The sequence below is a fragment of the Hyaena hyaena genome, unplaced genomic scaffold (genome assembly GCF_003009895.1).
Source record: "Hyaena hyaena isolate Hyena2069 unplaced genomic scaffold, ASM300989v1 scaffold_18, whole genome shotgun sequence".
NCBI lineage: Eukaryota > Metazoa > Chordata > Mammalia > Carnivora > Hyaenidae > Hyaena > Hyaena hyaena.
In genome coordinates, this window is record NW_024080649.1 from 465487 (window position 1) to 488647 (window position 23161).

At 52.1% G+C, this 23161-nt stretch overlaps 1 protein-coding gene across 2 annotated transcripts in view; it reads left to right on the forward strand.

Moving 5' to 3' along the window:
* The first annotated feature begins 632 nt into the window (after positions 1–632).
* CDH5 (cadherin 5) overlaps positions 633–23161 on the forward strand; it is a 36943-nt gene continuing 14414 nt past the window's right edge. Inside the window, exons 1-6 of one of the 2 annotated variants that reach the window (XM_039223161.1) lie at positions 633–809; positions 12779–12980; positions 18360–18648; positions 19740–19856; positions 20810–20974; positions 21859–22046. In XM_039223161.1, coding sequence (XP_039079092.1) covers positions 12798–12980; positions 18360–18648; positions 19740–19856; positions 20810–20974; positions 21859–22046 — 942 coding nt within the window. In that variant the 5' untranslated portion in view covers positions 633–809; positions 12779–12797. Of the gene's footprint in view, positions 810–12432; positions 12455–12778; positions 12981–18359; positions 18649–19739; positions 19857–20809; positions 20975–21858; positions 22047–23161 lie in introns of those variants that run through there. The other variant, XM_039223165.1, reaches the window with a different exon arrangement.

Genomic DNA, 23161 nt, shown 5'->3' on the forward strand with positions numbered 1-23161 from the left:
AATTCTTCTTCCACCCTATTCCCCATCTCCATACCCGTGTCCGCAGACTTACTGACTGCTCTGAGCAAGACACTCTCCCCCTCAGGTCTGTGTCTGCCCAGCCCTGTGAAGGAACACATTTGGGACTCCCCAGCCACTCAACCATGAGAAAACAGGAGCAACCATTCGGAGGACAGATTCCCACACTGCCCCGGGAGATTCCCAGTCAGCTGGGCTCATTAGGGCCGCAGTATGTTCAGTTTATAAAAGCTGCTCCTAGGACTCTCAAGGTTCACAGAATCGGTGCCCCTCCCACCCCCAGCTGTTTGGTCCTGATGGACTGGATCCCACCTCCAGTTTCATTTTGACTCTTGCTGGTCTCAACACCCATTTGAGTTTGAGGCTCTGATTATCCCCATTTACAGATGAGGAAACTGAGCATCCAGGTGGGGGAGGGGGGTTTGTCTGGCTCCAGGCCACATGAGAAGCAGAGCTGAGGCCTGGGACTGGGAAATGGGTTGAGCGTCCCAGGTCCAGTCCACGCCTAGGCCTCGGTGAGGACGGCCTGACTGGGCTGAGGCAGCCGCCCACCACGGAGCCTGCCTATCTGCAGCCAGCCCGGCCCTCACAAAGGAACAATAACAGGAAACCATCCCAGGGGGAAGTGGGCCAGGGCCAGCTGGAAAACCTGAAGGGGCGGCAGTCAGGCCTCCTTCATCGGCTGGGTGTGGCTCCCCTCGAGAGCTATCCGCTGAGCTCCACAGAGCTCCACAGCAGCTCAGCCCCACACGGACAGGCGGACGGAAGACACCTTTCAGCCCGTGAGCACGGTGAGTGAGGAATCCCCACACCCTACTCCACCCCAGACATGTCTCCAAGTGCCCAAGGTGAGAGGGTGCTTGGCTGTCCCAACTGTAGAGCGGTCATTGTTGGGGTCCTAGGGAAGAGCCGTTTCTTGGGGACAGACCAAGTCTCCTCCCAGCTCAGAGCAGTGAGCCAGTGGTGGTGTCGTGGGCACAACTAAGAATTCTCCGTACTTGGCAGGGGAAGTTCTTTCACAGGTAGACCCTCCAACTCCATGAGCCTTGAAGGCCCACTGGCTTCCATCTGCGCTATGTTTCAGAGAGCACAGGGGTCTGAGCTGCCAGCACACCAGAGGCACAAGACTGGCCCCCAGGCCTAGTCTCCCTTTGGGTGGCCCTCCCCCATGGGAAAGGACCTTCCAAAGCCTCACATCATCCCTGCTGCCAAAGTTCTATTATGGCACTGGGAGAGGAGCCTGGAAGGGGGGCTCTGAGCGCAGCCCCTCTCTGTCAGCCAGTGCCCTCACCTTAAGAATAGGCAAGCTGACTTAGCTCTGGGCACCTGAGGCCCTGCCTACAGATCCCACCCCTCCCTGCCCCAGACACTGCAGGGACCAGGTACAAGCCATGGGAGCTGTAGCTGGGAAAGTGGCCCACCCTTTCTCCCCAGACACCCCAAGTTTGGGACCCCACAGCCCTCATATTTTAGGGAAGTTCCCCCAAAAAGAATTGAACACAAGCACTTTAGGGTGAGATACCCAGCTCTATCACTCCTTCCCATGTTACTCTGCAAAATTTACTCAGAGCCTCCAAACCTCCATGTTCTCCAAACCTGTGTGTGACTCGTGCAAGCCGCTGAGGGAACTGCAGGTGGTAAGGATAAAAGATTCTTCTTTTTTATGTTTATTTTTATTTTCAGAGAGAGAGAGATAGAGAGAGTGAGTGTGTGACTGGGGGAGAGAGAAAGAGAGGGAGAGGGAGAATCCCAAGCAGGCTCTGTGCTGACACGGGGCTCAGTCCCACCAACCATGAGATCATGACCTGAGCCAAGATCAAGAGTCAGACGCTCAAGCGAATGAGCCACTCAGGCTGATGGAGTTCTTGATTCCACTACTGCCAACAAAAGAGTTAGATGAGTCCTTTCTCTGTTCCTCAGGGGGTGCAACTTAGATGGGTGAGACTGGGCAGAGGAAGAGCGGGAGGGAGATGAGAAGCAGGATCTGAACCCCAAAGCCCAGGCTCTTTCCAGCACCATGTCTCCGCTTTCCCATCTGTACAACAGAGAAAACAGTCTTCTCATAGACTACTGAAGAAGGCAATGTACACACCCCGGACTGGCACCAGGAATGGCACAGGGGAGGGGCACCTTTAAGAAATCACAGCCGAATTTACCCGCCACACCAGAGCTGTGACTGTCATAAAGGTTTTGACCCCTGAGGTCAGCCAGTCCATGGCAAGTGGGAGCAAGGAGGGCGCAGGTGAGAGGACATCGACTCAGCAACGCCTCTGGCAATCACGCTGGGCCCCGGGCTCACCCCCACCCGCGGATGATGCTGCTGTGTGAAGGGGGCAGAGAGGATCCCCATGACGTGAAGGGCATGCCGGGGGAGGCAGGAAGCCTAGGCAGCTTGGAGGATTTAGGGAGTCTGGCTGGCCACAGGGTTTTTCAGAGCAGGCAGTGCCAGGAGGGCTAGTGACACTGACGGCCATGAATGACAGAACCAGGAGCTCTGGTGCCCCATTAGGTGATAGGGAGCAGCAGAGTCCTGCCACCTTTGGGGCCCAGCCCGGAGGGCAGCAGGTGGCCTCCAAGGGGACCAGGAGCTGCTGAGCCCCCAGGCGGCCCTGCCAATGCCCACTGCCTGTCTTAAGGCAGTAGGGGAAGCGAGCACTGGCCTCGCAGGGGTTAAGCTGGCCACTGCCGTCTCAACCTGACCAATTGTGCTGCTAAACAAGGGCCGGACATGAGGGCAGGAAACCAGAGGGGCCACACTTATTTTCCTCCAAAGTTGGCTGACTCACAGTTCTGCTACTGCCTTGGGGACAAGAGGTGAACACAACAGCCACTCACTCTGGAAAAATCTCGGGCCCCTCCCCCATGGGGATCCAAACCTGCTACTTCCGGCCCCTCTCTGCACCGCCTTGGCATCCTTGAAGCTACTAAAAGAATTCCCATTTGGCAGAGGAGACCACAGATGCTGAGAGAGACCAAGCATCCAGTCCCAGGCTACATAGCAAGCATGAGATGGAAGCAAAATATGAGTGAGGCCAGCCCCTTCTGACCCTACAGCCCCACCACGTTCCACAGTGAAGCTTGGAAAGGGGAAAAGTTAAGGAGGATTGAACCTGAGAGTTGAAGCCACAGAAGCAGGTACAAGGACAAGCTAGGAACCCAATGATCCTGGGAGAAATGTTCTAGGAGACAGGTCCTGCCCTGAGGAGTTTGGCTTCTGGCTAGAGATACTAAAAAGCCCATCCTAACACAAGCCCAAGAAGATACTGGGTGGAAAAATCCCTGAAGCCTTCCTGGAAGAAGAGCATGAGTCCCAGAGGATACTGAGAAGTATCTCTGGGCTTCAGTCTTCTAATCTCTCTAGGGCAGGGGATGGACCAAATGGTCCATAAACTCATTCAGGGACTCCAGATTGTCTTGGGACACAGTAACAATCAGATCCTGGCAGGAAGGGAAAGCAGGGACCCCAGGGGCAGGTAGGCAGTGAATGAGATTTCCTTCTGCAGAACAGAGGGGTATAGGGGGCGGGCCTAAAGCAGAAAGAGGAAATGCAGTCAGGTGTTAGTTGGCCAGTCAAGCCCACAGCCACCAGGCTGGAGTGGGTGGGGACCTGAGGGTCAAGACACCTGCATACTTACTGAGCACCTACTGCATACCAGGCTTCTCACCCATGATCTCATTTAAACCTCCTGACCCAGGAGGCAGCTATTGTTGCCTCTGTTATAGATGAAGGAGCTGGGGCTCAGAGAGGGCAAGGAATGGGCCTGAGGCCACAAAGCTTTTGAGAAGCTGGGCCAGTAAAAACAGGCAGCTGTGTGGGGCTCATTCTGTTGCTCCCTTTGACTGCCTCAGAGCCCCAGTTGAAGTCAGGAATCCCAGAGAATGCTGGAAAAGTCTCCCTGGTGTAGGGAAGGGGTGTTCTATCCTTGAAGCTTGGAGCTGACCCATTAGAAGATGGGGGGATAAACTGGATGACCCTAGAACCCAGAAACCCAGCAGGAAACTGTTTCAAATCACAAACTAGGTTTGGCGAATTGCTAGTGTCTACTTGAAAGATTGCCATCAGGATTCAGGGGCTGAGTTCAAGTTCAGTGGGAATGAATACTGTGGGAATACAGTGGGAATGTGATACTGTGATCAGTGAAGTCTGCCACGGGTATGGTAAGGGGTGAATGGCAACTGATAAGCTCTGTCTTGCTAGCTGTACATAAGAGGGTCCCCTGCACAGTGACAGGTATGTGTTCACTGGAGACCCGTAAGAAGGATAATCTTGTCCTCAGAGAATCAAAATCCTACTGGTGGTATGTCTCATGTGATGGGCCATTATCAATGCTATTTAGGGACAGGGAGGAGATTCTTTTGAGCTATACCAACAATTGCACCTGCTCTGACCCCCCCCAAAGGTGTTGTCCACAAATATGCAAATTTGTTTTAAATCCTGCAAGTGAGGAGAGAAGCAGAGACAAGACCAGAACTGGAGACTGAGGCAGGCTGACAAGCAGCAGTGGGGACACTGACACCTCCAGTCCAGGGCTTTGGTTCAGGAAGCTGGATGCTGGGATGAATTGGAGCCCTAGGCCCAGAAACTGCCTCATCAGAGACTCTCGGGGCCGGGAGACAGGGGCTGTGCTCTGAGCAGGAGTCAATCAGAAGATCTCATCGAGGAGGCAGCCCAGGGTTTGAAAAGAAGTAGAGCATTCACCCAGGGGACATAGCAAGGAAGGGCAATCCATGCAGAGGGAAAAGCCTGTACAAAAGCCTGCTGGAGATAGGAAGAGCAATGTGCCTCCTCATGGCTGGAAGGGGCGAGATGGGGGAGAGGAAATCCAGAAGAGTGGGCAGGGGACATGCCATGCTGGGCCTTGAACACAGGCTTGGGAGCTAGGCATCACGCTGCAGGGATGGGGAGCCAGGGAAGAGTGGTCAGCAGGGGAGCAGCATGGTCACCTCGAAGGGGAGCAGAGACAGGGAAGCTGTTGGCAGGACCCCAAGGGAAGGGGATCAGGTCTGGGACCCATGGGAGCAGGTCCCTAGGCTGAACTGGGCCACAAACCAGGAGAAAGCCCCAAGAGGCCAGCTCATAGCTGCCTAATCCTGCCCGCAACACACCCCATGCCCAAGGCTGGCAGGGCCTCACCCTTCATCCGCCCAGTGTCCATAGCTGCCAAGGCCCAGCTGTAAATGCTGGGGACCAGGCAGACAATGTGGGGGGTCCCTGAAGGAGTCTGTTCTGGACTGAGGCTCAAGGAGGTGGGGTGGGAGGGCAAAGGAAGGAGCCACCCACAGCCACACAAGGAATAGGGGGCTCGAGCACTTGCCCTTCCCACAGGCACAGCTCTCACATGTTCTGGGCCTTCCTCCCAAAGTCCAGCCCCTGATCCCTGACCCCGTGCCTCTGGGCTAGAGTCCAGAGCCTGTAGGAGGTTGGGCTGGAACTGACCGTCCTGTCCACCCTCTGAGGTTTTGCCTGGGGCTGGACTCAGCTGCCAGATCTTGTCCCAGATGACGGGGGGGGAGGGGCAGGTACTGGGTACTGCACGGGCGCAGAGGGGCCGCTCCGCATGGCAGAGACTCTTCAGAGTTGGCATGGGCAGATGAGTGGGGACAGGGTGCGTAGGTATGTGGACACAGGTGAGGGTGTCCATGAGGCGTGAGGATGTCATGGGTATATCCCTGACTTGCAAGCTTCCTCTACCCCACTCCAAAGGGCTTCCAGCCTGCCTGATTACCCCTTCAAGCCCAGACTCAGCCCCAGAAGCCTCCAGCTAGAGCAGGGCTCTGGTCAGGTCAAGGAGCAGGGGCCTGCCAGTGGCTGGGGGCAGGATGAGCCCAGGGACACCTGCCAGGCTGCCTCATTGAGGGGCTCCCAGCTAGATCCAGGCTTCCTAGGATCTATTTCCAGCCCCTCCCCTCCTCTGTTTCCCTCTGTGTCGCCCTAGCCCTTTTCAAAATCACAGAGCTGAGCGGACTTCACCAGCCCCTTCAAGACCAAATCCCAGCAACAGATGAGGCCCACAAACAGAAAGGGACCTAAGGGATGTTTGCCAAATGTCTCACAGCAGCTCAGAGAGAGGCAGGACTTACTCTTGGACTGAGACCCTCAGCCCAGTATGGACCCAGTTTCCTGCTCTTCTCCACCAGCACACCTCACAATTTTAAACTGCATAATTTTTTTTATCAAGCACTTAGTATCCCCTCCCATGGGAATACAGCCTGTGTTTGCTCCCCACATGTAGTTCAGTGCCTGGCACACAGTAGGCATACAATAAATGTTTGTTGTGTGGCTATGTAAGCCCAGGGCTCTATAGAAAGCTTCAGAGAAGTGGTGACATGTAACTAAATCAAGGCAGAGGAGACAGAATGTGAAGTGCAGAGGCTGGGAGGGTGTGACCAGGCCTGGTGGGTATTTGTTTTTGTTTTTGTTTTTTTATATTTATTTATTTTTGAAAGAGAGGGAGGGGCAGAGGGGGGTGGACAGAGGATCTGAAGTGGGCTCTGAGGTAACGGCAGCGAGCTGGATGTGGGGCGAACCACATGACCATGACCTGGTTAAAGTTGGACGCTCAACCACCTGAGCCACCCAGGTACCCCAAGCCTGATGGGTGTTGATGTCCTACAGGCTGGGGCTGCTACTAGAAGCTCACCAAACACCCTCAGGATCCAGACAGGTAATAAGAGGAGCAGACAGAGGCACAGGCCCTCACACGTGGCTCAACAACCTTCAGAGCCACCCCTCAGTCCTCAGACCCAGTCCAGGCACCAAGGTTCTGACATCAGTGGTCCCACCACTGTGGACACAGAGCTGGAGCTGAGAGCTCTCTGAGGCCCCAACCTCCCATCCGGGCATCAGTGAGCCCGGCTGTCCCCCAGGTTCTCCGAGGCTCCTATGCCCCTTCTCCTGGGTTCCATGCCTGCTCACCTTGAACCACACACTCTGTCCTCTCAGTCTGGGCCTCTAAGACCTTCCCAGACCAACTGAGGGTCCAGAGGGCCCACTCTTATCCAGGAATGCATGAAGCTGCCCTCAAAAGCCTCTAGAGAAGCTCCAGGGATGGGGCGCGGTCACAAAGCCTGGATGACAAGGACACGGGCAGGCCCCTGGCCTCTGTGTGCCCACCACACACATCTGAGCTGCTGAGCAGATCCCCTTTCCCCCAAGGCTATTGTCAGACAAGTTCCTGGGGCTGTTCAGCTGGGAGTTTCTGAGCACGCAAATCACTTCCAAAATCCGCAGGCCCCAAATCCACCTGGCAGCGTTCCAACCACTCCAAAAACTCAGTGAAGGTAAAGGGCTTGTAGGGAGGTAAAGAGCTGAAATGAGGCTGACCCCAGCTGTGGCTCTGACCACACCGCCAGAGGTGCAGCCAAGGGAAATTCTGTTTCCAGCTCTGGGCACAGCAAATCCTGCCAGCTGACTTCCTCTCCATCAGCAGTGGGAAGAGAAACAACTGGCTGACAAAACCTTTCTTCTCAGCCCCCATTCTGAGGGCAAAATTTCTAACACAAAATACAAAAGACATAAACAAATGTGGCTTTTCAGTTGGAAAAGTCCCTCGGGTCCCTCTGAGTTTGAGTATAGAAGGAACCCAAGATTCAGAAAAAGAGCTGGGTGAGGGTTCTAGATCTATCAGTTGCTTGTGTCTGTGCCTCAGTTTCTCCCTCTGTGAAATGGCGGTGATAATTCCTATAGCCTGGGGATAACATGAAAACCAAGCATGGAGAATAGTATTTTATTATCATGCATGTGAATGTCCCCACAGAGACAGAGAGGGGGAGGCACGGTGGGGAAAAGCAGTGTTTGGGGTGAAAGGCCACCGAAGTTCTAATACTGGCTCTATCTCTTGCCGCTACATGACCTGGGATGACACACTCCACCTCTCTGAGCCTCACCTGGAGAGTGGGATTACTGCCAACTACCTTGCAGTTTGCACGGTTTAAGTGAGATAACGTGCCACTGAGGAGGTACTCTGGATGTTAGCCCCCCTCCACTGCCCCAGACAGGAAGGAGCTATCTTGAGAGGGTACTCCGGGGTCCTATCTGGGGACAGAGGTGGGATGATATGATCCTCATCTCCCAAAGGCCCCATCTCCAAAGTCCTTCCCCCTCACTAACTGCTCACTGTTACACACAAGTCCCTCCCCAATGCAAGTGACACACCAGTGAGGTGGGGTGACTGTGGGAGTCAGTGCCAATCCTGTGTGCCAAGGGACCTCTCTAGGGCTCAGAGCAGGGCCTCCACTGAACACAGACTAGAATCCAAGGGACTTTTCTGCACGTTCAGAGAACACTGTGTGTGTGGAGCCAGGCAAAGCCCAGCAAGGGGTTAATGCCCCCTGTGAGCCATGTGGCCAAAGCCAATGACTGGTGGCCTCTGATTTCTTTAAGTCCAGTGTGGTTATCCATTTGGATGATGACAGCTGTCAGGCATGAGACCACTGGCCCGTCCAAGCAGGGCCAGAAAAGAGAAAGCCACATTCATTGTATCAGACAGGGTCCCAGTGGGAAAAAGAAGTTACCCGGGGGGGGAGGGGTCAATGCAGGGACTTTATGAAGGAAATACTTACAGAGCTGTAAGCTTGGTTAAGGGAGCAAAAAGGTGGGGCACCTGGGTGGCTCAGCTGGTTAAGCCTCTGACTTCGGCTCAGGTCATGATCTCATGGTTCGTGGGTTCAAGCCCCATGTTGGGCTCTGTGCTGACTGCCAGCTCAGAGCCTGGAGCCTGTTTCAGATTCTGTGTCTCCTTCTCCCTCTGACCCTCCCCTGTTCATGCTGTCTCTCTCTCTCTCTTAGAAATAAATAAAAGATTTAAAAAAAAATTTTTTTTTAAAGGGAGCAAACAGGCTGTTGAAGCCTACAGCAAACATGCAGGGGGCATGGATCTGACAGGGCAGGGACCTGCAAACCCCCGCCCAATTACTGGGTTGAAAGAATAAGAACAGTAAATTGACTACTCAGGAAGCAGAACCCAAGTGTCAGGGAAGATTCGTCCACGTTTGGTTTCACTGTTAGCTACCTTTTGCAAATACTTTTGAAGTTGGGCCTGAAAACAACCCTGAGAGGTAGATGCTAGTGTTCCCGTGGTACAGATAGTGAAATCCAGCCTCAGAGAGGTGACATGTTCTGTGCACAGTCACGCAGCCGCGGAGCAGTGCAACCAAGGTGCTGCAAAACCACAGAGCCCGCAAACACCACCATCACCCTATGGTGACACCGCGTGAGCCTGGAGAGGAAAGCTCCATGGAGGGATGAGACTGGCTTTAGGCACAAGGAAGACACAGATGGGGCGAGACAGAATGTCCTCCAGGAAGGGGAGGCGGTGTGATCTGAGACTGGAGTGGGGCCTGGGCGTGAGCACCAGGGCCAGTCCCGTGGCAATGGAGGATGCAGGGGAGGCCCTGCTCAGCTCAGACTGGGGGGCCGTCCAGGGCTCCTTTCCATCTCTCCCTGCCCCAGACCCTGCCCCAGCAAGTCCCAGTGAGTCTACCCCAGAAGAACACTGCAGGGCCCTCCCCTCCTCACCCCGACCTGGGTGACACTGACCACCACTCCCGGGCCTCCCATCTCCCAGCCTATCTCCTCACTGCAGGGAAGGCCTCTTGCAAATCAGACAACGTCCGTCTCCCGCCCCAGGCTGCCCTACAAGGCCTCACACAACCCCACAGTAGCCATTCCAACAGCTAAGCCAGCAAACCGCCCAAACATGGTGACTCAAAACAACACAAACTTATTTCCTTTTCATCTTGTAGTTTGGGGGATCTGAGGCCTGACATGGGTTTCAGCGGGCTAAGATCAGGGCTGCATTCCTCTGGAAATCTAGGGGAAAGTCTGTTTCCTTGCCTTTTCTGGCTTTCAGAAGCCACCCATATTCCCTGGCCTGCAGCCCCATATCACAACCATTTCTGTCTCCACTCTCACATCTCCTTTTTCCTGATTCCGATCCTCTTGCCTTCATCTTTTAAAGACAGTGTGATTATACTACACATAGTATGGTCCATATAATCCAGGACCATCTCCCTATCTCAAGATGCTTAACTCTATATTCTAAAAGTCCTTTTGCCATAAAGAGTAACATATTCACACATTCCAGGGATTCAGACATGGACACCTTTAGAGGCGGGGAGGTATCAGTCAGCCTACTACACTGACCTGGTCACCTCTTCCTGTCCCCCACCCCCTACTGCTCATTTCTACCTGACCTGGGGGTACACCAATCATTTTTCCACCCCAGGGCCTTTGCACATGCTGGTCCTTCTGCCTGGAATGCCCTTCTTTACCCCTGGTGTTTCTAGGACTAACACTCAGATGCTGGTTGAAGTGTCATCTCTCTGAGAGGCCTCTCTGACCTCATAGTCCCAGTCAGCCAACCCCTCTCTCTGTTGCACCCCCCCCCCCCAATGTATCACTAGATTCTATTTTCCCAATTCACCTATTTTTCTGGTGTTCCCACTACAGCATGCACTCCCTGAGGACAGGCGCCATGTGCCTGTTAGCTCAGTGCATGGGCTCTCTCACCCCATCTTGCCAAAAAGCCTGAGGACTCTCTCTCCCTATTCTTGGTTTCACTTCTGTTCGAATTACTTTTTCATTTTTGAGTCACTTCTCACTTGAGAGGAAGAAAGAACCAAGATTCGCAGTTCTTTTGTAGGCAAAGAAGGAAATGACCCGCGAGTCCTGGGCCCAGCGAGGCTGGGGCAGAGGCATGCCGGCCAACTCCCCTGAGTCAGGACCAACTTCCTGGCCGGGATGTCCAACCTCCCCAAGCCTTTGTTCACTGCCTTCCTCCCGCCTGGAATGGCCACCCTCTCTACCTCCTACGTCAAAGGACACCAAGCCTCCTCCAGTTCCACCACCTCACAACTGAGGAAACTGAGACCCAGAGCCTCTCCCCAGGCACATGGCATGTGCATTGTGAGGACTCCTCAGAGCCCTGTACTACCCAACCCTGGGAGCCCACTTCCTCCTGGCCAGCAGCAGGGCCCATAGGGTGGGGATCACAAATACTACGATCAGCAGACCCAGAGGCCAGGCTAGCCCAGAGCAGACACCCTGGGCCCTCTCTGAGGACAGCCCGGCGCCAGCGTCTCAGAGGAAATGTTACTGGAGTTTAGAGACCTCCTGTAATGTGCAGAATCCAGGCTCTCCCATGGGCCAAGGTGGGGGATGAGCAGGGCAGTAGCCTCTGACACAGCATCTAGTGGGCCTGGTCTCTCTCTAGGCAGAAGCCCTGGTTCCCATTCCCACCTACCTGCCTTTTGCCCCTGAACTACTCCAGGAGCCACAGATCAGTGACACAGGGACCCAGCATGAGTTGGCTGATAGGGTCAGGATTGAGAGGGCACAGGGAAAGCCAGGGTCAGAGCCTCCACACACCATGGAGCAGTGGGGAAAATCTCTCTTTCTGGAATTCAGATTGAAGCCAGCCCCTCATTTCTAGATGACCCAAGTTCCCGGTCCAGGCTGATCCCTGTCCCAAGAGCTCCCTTTCAGGGCAAGCAAGCACACTGGACCTGGTGCGTGATGCCTGCTTTTATGTTCTTCTGTCTCCATCTTGATTGAAATTCTTTTTTTTTTTTAACATTTATTTATTTTTGAGAGAGAGAGACAGAGTGTCGGGGGCGAGGGGGGGGAGGGGAGAGGCAGAGAGAGAGGGAGATACAGAACCCCAAGCAGGCTCCACGCTCTGAGCTGTCAGCACAGAGTCTGACACAGGGCTCAAACCCACGAACCGCAAGATCATGACCTGAGCTGAAGTTGGATGCTTAACCGACTGAGCCACTCAGGCATCCCCATCTTGAAATTCTTAATGGTCTTTGAACACAGGGCCCCACGTTTCCATTTTGCACTGGGTCCCACCAATTATGAAGCCAGTCCAATGAGACCAGGCTCTAAATCCTCCACCCTCCCCCACCCCTGCTCTTGTGATAGTTCCTCAGCTGATCACCAACTGTGAGCTCTGGGCCTGGTGAGGGCCTGACCCTCTGGGTTAGGACATTTAGGTTTCCCAAGCGCTTTCTGACGACAGCATCAAAGCAACTTGCCCCAGGGGCTCTCATGCTGGGGGGGGGGGGGGCATATTTGTTCAGAGGCATCTTTAAGTCCCGCCCCACAGCAGCTGCGAGGACAAAAGAGACCAGTGGGAAAAAACGTGAACTCTGGGGCCAGACAGACCTGGTTCAAGTCTGGATCTGCCAGTCCCTGCGTAGGTGATCTCAGGAATGTTAACTAAACCCTTCTGTTCCTCGGCTTATCAGTAAAATGAGCATTATAATTATATCCATCTGGAGGGTTACTACAAAAATTAAATGAGATAACACACGTAAAATGTTTGGAACAGTGTCATGCTTGTCATATGTACTTGATAAGTGATAGCTGTTGAGGTCAGACACTAAGGCTCCATTCCCAGCCCCACCACTTGCTCCAATGTGAACCTAGCCTCCTGTGTGTAACATGGGGATAACTGGGGTCCCCCTTGCGCAGGGCTTTGGGAGCTACCATCAGCATCACCCTCTCTTCTAGAAAACCTTCCCTGTAGGGAGCCCTCCTCGGGGTTTCGACACCAGCAGACCTGACACTTCAGGAGGCGTTTCTGTGTCTGCCTTCCTCTTCCAGACCGAAGCAATCTGGGGGCAGGAACAGTGTCTGGTTCTGCTGGTATCAGCAGAGAGGGAAGGATGACAGAAGGAAGTTCAGTCATCCCTGGGAACTGCTCACACTCAGGGTGGTGACCAACATGCCCTGATGGTGTCCCCTCTCTGTGCCCAGACTGGTGCCTCTCAGGAAGATGCAGATGCTCACGGTGCTGCTGGCCTCGGCAGGCATGTGCCTGGGCCTGCTGGCGGCAACCTCGGAAGGTGCTAACCCTGCCCAACCGGCTGCCCACCGGCGCCAGAAGAGGGACTGGATTTGGAACCAGATGCACATCGATGAAGAGAAAAACACCTCGCTTCCCCATTATGTGGGCAAGGTAAGGCTCAGCTCCAGAGCAGAAGTGGCGTCAGCAGTGACGGTGGTGGTAGAGCTGGTGGCAGGTGTTGTGGCGGGGACGATGGCTGTGAGGGAAATGTGGCAGAGCTGGTAGAGGTGGCAGAGGCAGTGGCAGCGGTCGTGGTCACAATGATGAAGGGAAAGGCTGTGCTAGTGACAGTAAAGGGACAGGTGACGGGGCCGTGGTAGTGATGACAGTAGCGGTCATGACGATGAAGACAATAATGGCAGCAAAGGTGAAGAGGAAGGTGCTGGTGGAATGCTCTGCTTCATTTTCTCCCGGACCTCAGTCTGTGGACTAAATATCACCAGGGGAAGGGCCAGCCTGCACACAGGGGGCCGGCCTGGCCTGAGGGTTCAGGACTTACGGCAGAACCAGCCAAGATTGCCATTAAATTCTCCCATCCAAGAAATCCGGGGGCCTTGAGCAGCCTCTGGGCTGGTGACAGAATTCATCATCCAGGCCACAGGATGCCAACCCTGGTCCAGGCCTCTAACCTGAAAAACCCCTTTCTCTCCGACTATCCCTCCCTGGTTCCCTGTCACCCCACACAACTCCTCATATTCTAGGACACCCATAATATGGTGCCTGCCCCAACCCTGCCCTCCAAGGCAGCGCCTAAGGCCCTAACCCTTACTTCCTCCCCCTTTAAAACCTGTTCATCTCCAGCCACTGTCTTAGGGCCTGGAGCTAATCTGAGTGACCAGGGAACTGGTCTTCACTGTGTCAAAGTATTAGTGACATCAAATCCATCCATTCTAACTCAAACCAATGGCTCTAGTGGTGGAATTCCACACTCGATGGCAGATAGTTGCCCCAGGTATTTTGAGAGTTTTCGTGTGGAGAAAAATTTCTTACAGGTATATAAAATCTCAACTTGTCAGTTTCTTGGAATCTAAACATGATCAACTAAAGAGAAAAACAGATCAATGTGCCAGTAAGAGGAAGTATGGGGTCAAGCATAACAACAGTGGGCAAAAATAGATACAGTGCCTACCTTTATGAAGCTTGTGGTCTAAAATCAGAACTGGCAGAACCATCACGGCCTGGTTTTGTAAAGTCTCACTGGAAGAGAGGCAAGGCCATGCACAACAAATGGCCATGGCTGCTCTGATGGCAGAGGTGAAGAGTTGCGACAAACACCACATGACCAACAGAGCTGGAGGTATTTACTTCCTGGCCCTTTACAGAAATGGTTTGCCCGTGCTAGTCCATAGGGACAACACAGATCAGATAAAGAACCCCGCAAAAAGCAGGCATGGAGGATCCCTCTGGTCACAGAGAAACAGGCTGGAAATACCCTTTGATGGGGGAGGGTACAGCTGGGCCTTGGCACCACAAAAGCCACAGCAGCTTGGGGTGGGGCCAGCTGCAGAATCTCCACTCACAGCCTGCCCACAACCAGCTCACTGTGCCCCCAGGCTCCTCTGGCTCCCTAGAATGGCTGGGAATTCTAAATGCCTCAGTACGACCACTCAGAGAGAAAGATGTTTGACCAGGGTCACACAGCAGGACCAGGACAGAGCCCGAGGAGAACCTAGCCTTAGAAAACCATAGGGTTCCTGACTCTCAACACAAATGTGAACTCTGTGTCATAGAGGAAAATGTCATCAATCCACCTACATCTTTCCCAATGGGATAACTGTGCCATGAATCAGCCACTGATGAGAAGGGCCGGCCCCAAGAAAAATCTGCAGGGTGAGTCAGGAAGAGTCAGCAGAAAGCAGAGGCCACCTGCATCATACGCAGCTCTGACACAGAAACCTTCAGAAGGCTCTCCCAAGGGTCTTCAAGCAGCAGGAAGAACGTCAGGCCTGCCATCAACTGCCAACAGAGTTTACTTTGCACCTGGCATGGGGCCAGAGGACAGAGGAGCCACACACAGTCCCCACCCAGGGAAAGAACAGGGTGCCTGGGAGAGCCAAGAACAGGGTTCCAAGGATCACCTCCTGGCTCCCAAAGACGTAATCTGAAGGAAGGAAATCCCTGTTTATCAAGGCCACAGTCCGGAGGCTTTGTTTACAGACTGGGTGGACAATGGGAGTGGGCCTTGCAGCCTTTTGAATCTACAAATATGGGTCAGCATGGCTTTCGGCATTAAGACTTTATGACCAAATATAGTGATAATTAAAAAAAAAAAAAAAAAAAAGACTGCTCCCAGAAACCCATAATCTCAGTCTGATCATGAGAAAAATATCAGACAAATTGCAGTAAAGAGCATCCTACAAAATACCTGACCAGTACTCCTCAAAATGGCCAAGGTCATCAAAAACATTGAAATTGAGAAACTGTCACAACCAAGAGGAGCCCAAAGAAACGTGGTGACAAGATGTAATATGGTGTCCTGGCCGGGCTCCTAGAGCAGAAGAAGGAAATGAAGCAAACACTGAGGACACTGGTATGAGCTATGGCCCCCAGTGACTACTAACGTATCAGTGTTGGTCCACTACTTACAATAAAGGCACCATACTAACACAATATTAACATAAGATATTGATGATAGTGGAAACTGGAAGCAGGATATCTGAGAACTTTCTGTACTATCTTCTCAATTTTTCCATAAATCTGAAACTGTTCAAAAAAATTATAGTTGGAGGGAAGGAGCTTATACTCAAATGGAATCTTATGCAGAATTCCAATAAAATAGATCAAAGCTCCACTGGTCCCCATCACTACCCTTGCCCGTGTGGGTCCTGATGCACCCACCCAGAACCAAGTTTGGAGCTACCATCTAACCCTGAGCAACTCACAAAGAGTCCCAGACTGTCCCTTCTCCTTAAACCCCCACTGTTCCCCCACACCGCAGGTTGCAGAGCTTGGGTATTTGCTTCTTGCCTCCTGACCCGCTGTTCATCATACGTCCTGGCCCCTAGGTCCTGGAACTCCTCATGAAACCACCTGACCCCTGCACATGACAGCCTTGCTCCACTCAAGGCAGAGAGTCCTTACTCCTTGTCTCCACTTCCTCACCTTGCAGCCTCTTCTCCAAGCTCTGGCCTCTGGCTTCTCACCCTACCAGCCCCGGCCCTGATGCTGCTCCCACCAATCCAATGTCTGCACTACTGCTACACCCTAGGGATGCTTTCCAGACTCATGGGATTTTTTAATGTTTTATTTATCCTTTTAATAAATTTATTGTCAAATTGGTTTCCATACAACACCCAGTGCTCATCCCAACAAGTGCCCTCCTCAATGCCCATCACTCACTTTCCCCCTCCCCCACTCCCCATCAACCCTCAGTGAAACAATCAACAAAACTAAAAGGCAACTGACAGAATGGGAAAAAATATTTGCAAATGACATATCGAATAAAGGGCGAGTATTCAAAATCTATTTATTTATTTTTGAGAGAGCGAGCAGGGGAGGGGCAGGGAGAGGGGGAAACACAGAATCCCAAGCAGGCTCCTCACTGTCAGCACAGAGCTCAATGAGGGGCTCAAATCCACAAACCATGAGATCATGAGTTGAAATCAAGAGTCGGACACTGAGCCACCCAGGTGCCCCAAGATTCACGGGATTTGACCACACCCTTCTTGCTGCTCCCTCTCCTGTCTTGAGACACACTCTCTCTTGATTCTCCTCATCAGACACCTTCACTCAAGGCTCTTATCCCTGGACCCTTAAATACTGCCCATCCTAAGAGTCTGAGCCCCTGGGGCTTTGACCCAGGCCCTGATAGCAAGAATAAGGTCTGGGCTACCTCTGTGTTTTCAGCGTGCTGCTTGACACCTTAAAGGCATCCAACTTATATACTTTTAATTGAATTGCAGTACATTTTTTGAACATTCTAATCATCTGTGAGAGTATCACTCCATGAAATACAATTCTCTGATGTTCTGAAGAGTCTCTGTTTCTATAAATGAAATGTTCAGCCACTTCTAACCTAATATCTTTTATCACATGGATCTATCGTTACAGTCTGTGCAAGTTGCTTTACACACATTAGTTTCCAAATCTTTTTCTAAATCTTGTTCCTTAGGGCACTAATAGTATGTGTTACAAAGAAAAAGGGGTCCATGGTCTAAAAAGAGTGGGAAATCCTAAGTTAAAGCTCATTAGAGTTTTTTTCTACAAGACCGTACATTGTAAATCTCCGAGATGAGAACATTTTACATGTCATTCCAAAACTAAATTGACCAGGACCACTGGTGTGCTGATATATGTTTGACAAACTGTTCTCCAGGAGAAAAAGTCCTGATTCATAGCATTTGCTCATTTCCATGGTGTAAATACTTCCACCATGTCTGTTTCCAGCTCCCAATGTGATGTCAATGAAGGCAGTTGTGAAAAGATATGTATTAACACAGCACTGTGTGGTATTTCCATCATTCAACACAATAGACATAACCTCAAGAACATAGCAAAATGCAGTTTGGTAATGCGAAAGCAATCAATTTGGGGTATGCTACCTTTGTTTTTATAGAATTCATGTAATTTATAAGTTCATGTAATTGGATTTTTAATAATGGCTGTGTTTAACAACCAGCTCACAAAATGTTCCTAAAAATGCAAGTTGGCTCTTGAGATCCAGGCCAGTGTAAGCCATCTCCCAGCTCCCTGGGACCCAACTTTTGTGTGGAACAGCCAAAGAGACTAGTGTGTCCTGGAATTCACTTTCTTTTCTTTTTTTTTTTAATTTTTTATTTATTTCTAGGAAAGAGAGAGAGACAGCATGAGCAGGGGAGGGTCAGAGAGAGAGGGAGTCACAGACTCTGAAACAGGCTCCAGGCTCTGAGCTGGCAGTCAGCACAGAGCCCGACGCAGAGCTCGAACCCACGAACCGCGAGATCATGACCTAAGCGAAAGTCAGACGCTTAACCGACTAAGCCACCCAGGCGCCCCTGGAATTCACTTTCAAAAGTGCCATTCTGCTCACTGGAGCAGCTCAATATCTGGAGTAATATTATCTCCATTCTACAGATGAGGCTACCACAACTCAGAGCAGTTAAGAGACCTTCTCAGGAGCAAACTACCCCTTGCCTTCCGCTGGCACCAAGTGTACTCCTTTACTCAAAAAACGCCTTATGAGCACCTACAATGCCAGAAGCACTGCTGGAGGCATATGAGGGCAGAGTGCTGGGCGAGTCAGACTGATGTGGTGTTTGCAGTGACCTGGCTGAGAACATGCTAATGACCAGTCAGAGACTACTGTAAACACTGCAGTGTCACATTCAGGATCCCTCGCCAGCACCACATTCAAGCGTGCACAAACATGCAGGTATGCACGTACACACACACACATATACACACACCGACATAACCTACATACTTGCACACTCACATGTGTGCGCACACGTTCACACACGCACACAGCCACCCCTGCTCAGAGGAGAGCTCATGGCACCTCTTCTTTCCTAGATCAAATCAAGTGTGAACCTCAAGAACGCCAAGTACCTGCTCAGAGGAGAGTCGGCCGGCAAGGTCTTCCGGGTCAATGAGGACTCAGGAGACGTATATGCCTTTGAGAGGCTGGACAGGGAGAAGATCCCTGAGTACCACCTTACTGCCCTCGTGGTAGACAAGAACACCAGTAAGGACTTAGAGTCTCCTTCCAGCTTCACCATCAAAGTTCATGATGTGAATGACAACTGGCCTGTGTTCACGCACCGGCTCTTCAACGCATCTGTACCAGAGAGGTCAGCCGTGGGTACGTGCCTTGTTTGTCCCTCTCACTCCTCCCCTTCTCGTCCCCAGCCTGAAGGCGCCTCTCTTATCAGCGGCTTCACTGTCTGGGATCAGGATTCAGTGAGTTCAGGGCGGTTGCTTTTTTATGTAGCTTGAAAGAAACTCTGATCCCTAAAGATTAAACTCTGACCTGGCCCCATGGTGAGCCCTGACTTAGTCACAGACTGAGCCCTGACCCTAGTCATAGACTGAGTCCTAATCCTCATCATAGACTGAGTTCTTACCCCAATCATGGACTGAGCCCTGATCCTCACCATGGACTGAGTTCTGACCCTGATCATGGACTGAGCGAGCCCTAACCATCAGAAACACATAGACAATAATGTTCTCATTATTCTTTGGAGCAAACCCCACCCACTTCCCTAATTCAGGATTGGCACTCTAAGGGTGTAGCCTTTGCACATGAAGAATTACCAACTCTGGCACCACAGCAAAATCACTCCTCTCTAGGACTTATGCAGGAGTGGAGAGGGAAGACTAGAGCCCTCACCCCAAGATGTGAAACCAGCCTGGATCCCAGGCTTCTTGAAGTTACCACTTCCTCAATTCTACCCCTAGCCACTAGGAGGTACCAGAAAAGGATTCCCTTCCCCACCCCTTCATCCAGGGTTCTTGGCCAAGAACCTGGGAGATCATTACAGACCTTCCTGTTAAGTAGGGGGTTGGGGATCCTGGAGTCCAAGAGAAACAGAAACGTAACACTCACCCTGTGGGGCACCTTTACATTCCTTTGTTCTCATCCTTCCAGGAGAAGGAAGAAGCAGCCCTTGCCTCTCCTCTCTCTCTCCTCATGACCCTAACCATCTGCCTCCTCCCTCACTTCTCCCGTGACTAAAAACTACCTGTTCTCTTTGCCTCCTTCAAAGATGACTAGGCTGAACCTCCAGTACTTTGCCCCCTTGCAGTCTCCTCGGGAAACAAAACAATCTTTTCTCCCTCAGGCCCTGAGGACAGTACGTTGAGGGAAGAGCCTGAGCCCCATCTGTCCTCATCTGGAAATGGGGCATGGGGCCGACAGTCACAAGGCAGTAACCCTGGATTCTCTTTCCTCAGGGACCTCAGTCATCCGTGTGACAGCCATTGATGCAGATGATCCCACTGTGGCAGACCATGCCAGTGTCATGTACCAAATCCTGAAGGGAGAAGAATATTTTGCTATTGATGGTTCTGGTGTGTATCACTAATCCGCTGGGGCAGGCACTGGCTTGGAGCCGGGTAGGGGGGATATCTGAGGTGCAAGCATTGAGGGAAGTCTAGTCTGACGGGTGTCAGCTACCGCCCAGCCACACGATCCCATGGAAATCATTGCTTATACACATTAAAACAAGGCGGCTGATGAGGGAAGAAGGAAGCAGACAGCTGCCAAGATGTGGACTCCAGTCCAGGGAACAAAACCAGGACCCAAGGAGTGACACAAGAAGCAGAAGAGATTGCTGGTTAGCAGCTCTGGGTGTAGAGTAGGACAGATCTAGTTTCCAAACCCAGTTCTGCTACTCACTGCCTCTAACAACCCGAGGCAAGTCAACTATCCTCTGCGAGCCTTAGTTCTCTCACCCTTAAAATGGGAAAATGTACGTTCGCTTTGCACGGCAGCTGTGAAGTCTGCATCAAATAATGTATTACCTGTGGCCCGCAGTAATTATCCACTCAGTGTGACTTTACAAAACCTATAAGGACAGAGTTTGGGGAGCAAGACAGAAGTCCAGGAGGTCAGGCCTGGGACACACCATCTTTCAGAGAGATGGCAAGTACATGGCACGGATACCACCACAACCAATGATGTGCCAAGCAGGCATCACTATCCATCACAGCACTCTCTCCATGCTGAGCCGGGCTGTGGCCTCACATTCTATCTCAACACTGTGCTCCAGGAAGCCAGGACCAGTGCTGGACCAGACTGTCTGGGCAGCTTTGGTCTAGCAGCACAGAGTGTGAGGGTAGGGGGTGGCTGGCTGGCAGTTCTAGCTCTCGCTGCACAGTGGAGTCACCTGGGGAGCTTTCAAGTCAGCTGTCAAGTCACCTGATTTGCATCAGCTTTTATGTTAACTCTGAACAGGGCCCAGGCACCAGTATTTTCTAGAAGTCCTTCAAGTAACATGGCTCCTGCTGGACATTTTTTGCAGGACTCATTTTCACGACAACCAAAAACTTGGACCGAGAGACACGGGCCAAGTATGAGATCGTTGTGGAAGCACGAGATGCCCAGGGCCTCCGAGGAGACTCAGGCACAGCGACAGTGCAAGTCACTCTACAGGACGTCAATGACAATTTTCCCATCTTCACCCAAAGTAAGCTCCCCTCCAGTGCCCTGGGGAGGATTGGGGTTGAGATACCCCAGACTCAGTGGCCTGGGGAATCTTGTGGAGAAGCTCAGAGTCCCTCTACCTCTCCCTTGACCCCAGGGTGGGCCTAAAGCCCAGAAAAGTCATTTTGGTGCATCCTGCACACCTTCCCAAGGCTGTCCAAATGCCAACTGCCATGGTGCTTTCACAGGCCATGGGGAAATCACACTCCCTGCTATGTGCCACCACTTTGCCCAGAGTCCCACTACCAGAAAGGAATAGTTTCACCTAGTTCTAGGGACTCGGAAAACTCTAGGCCCTAGCTAGAAAACCCCTGTGAGCTGGTGAAGAGGGTACAGAAAGTTCCATAGCCAGAGCTGAGGCTGGGCCCTGAGCCCATACACAGACTGATTCTCTCCTCGCAAAAAAATGTGTGACAAGAGTTTTTCACATGCCCTGGTGAAGGCTGGGGAGGAAAGTCAGCTAATTCACCACTTGTACCTTCCGATGCTGACATGTAATTCAGAGGCTCAGCCATCCCAGCGACAGGCCAGTGTTTCCAAAGTGGCCTCACTGTATATGACAGAAGCTCCCAAAAGGCAGGACTTGTCTCTCTTGTCAAATGAGAGGTCCCCTAGGAAAGTACCCAGCATACAGGTATTCAATAACTATTTGTTAAATGGATGGAGGGATGGAAGGATAGAGAGAGTAGAACCTCTTTGCCTTGGGACCCCAAATTCTTGTGATGGTATTATTATCAGCATCATCATTTTTCTTATTACTTTGTCATGCTGATTTCCCGTATAAAAAAGCATTAGGATAGTGTGAGGGACAACCACCTTGTCTATCTCATTAACCCAATGCCCTGGGGGGCACCTTATTTGCATCAGGCAAGTACACATTTGCGGTGCCTGAAGATATCCGTGTGGGCAGCTCCTTGGGCTCTCTGTTTGTTGAGGACCCAGATGAGCCCCAGAACCGGATGACCAAGTACAGCATCGTGCAGGGCGAATACAGGGACACCTTCACCATCGAGACGGACCCCAACCACAACGAGGGCATCATCAAGCCCATGAAGGTTTGTAGGCATGCAGCAATGACATCAGATGTGGGGCTCAGGGCTCCTGGCATTCTCAGGACTCACCCAGGGGCTGCTCCAAGGTCAGAAGCCATCAAAGGTGCACATCCTGGGTCAGCTCAGAGCTGGCCATGTGCTCATGAGCTTGTGACCATGGAGCTAGGAAAGGAGAGCCAGGAGAGAAGGGTCGGTGCCTTAGGCTGGGTTATCCCAGAAGCAGACCTTAAGGCAAGGATTTGAGCGTAAATAATTTACTTCGGAAGTGATCTCAGGAAACCTCAGGGGCAGTGACAGGTAAGAGGAAGGATAGAGGGGCGCCTGGGTGGCTCAGTCTGTTGAGCACCTGACTCTGGATTTATGCTCAGGTCATGACCTCATCACTTGTGAGATCAAGCCCCACATGGTGCTCTGCACTCAGAGTGCAGAGCCTGCTTGGGATTCTCACTCTTGCGCTCTCTCTCTCTGCCCCTCACCTACTCATTCTCTCTCTCTCAAAAAAAAATAAATAAGCTTTAAAAAAAAAAAAAAAGGAATGATACAGGCTCCTTAACTGTCAGGTTAATACTACAGGCAAGTGGGGCAGTCTCACTGGTAGCATCCTGTAACGCCAGAGGCTGTTCACTCTCGTGCTCTCTGGCCTGCCCTGGGAACCCACCGAAGTAGAGCCCTGGTAGTGATGCAGGCACCCACAGCAGAGAGCCACAGTGTGTAAGCAAGCAGGGAGCACTGTGGGGGTGGGTGGCCACTGGCAGCGGCTGCTGCGTACAGACAGAGCAGTCAGGCCAACTGAATCTGGAAGAGGAGGGAAGGGACATAAATGCCTCTAGAATGGTCATGCAGAGGACTGGGGTTCCTGGGCCAGGGATGGGACATCCCTCAATGGGGATATTCTAGAACCCCTCTGCCTGAGCTGGGCCCAGTCCAGCCCTGCACTGGGGACCAGAGGCACCTAGGTGAGTCACATGGCCTCCACAGCACCAAAGCTGTCAAGGAGTGGTGAAGACAAGCGGAGATACACAGGGCAGCCATATGTCAGTGCTACAGCAACCCTTGCAAGTAGTGATTACTTGTGTCAGGGAGGCAAGATGGGTTCCAAGAAGACATCTGGTTACCTT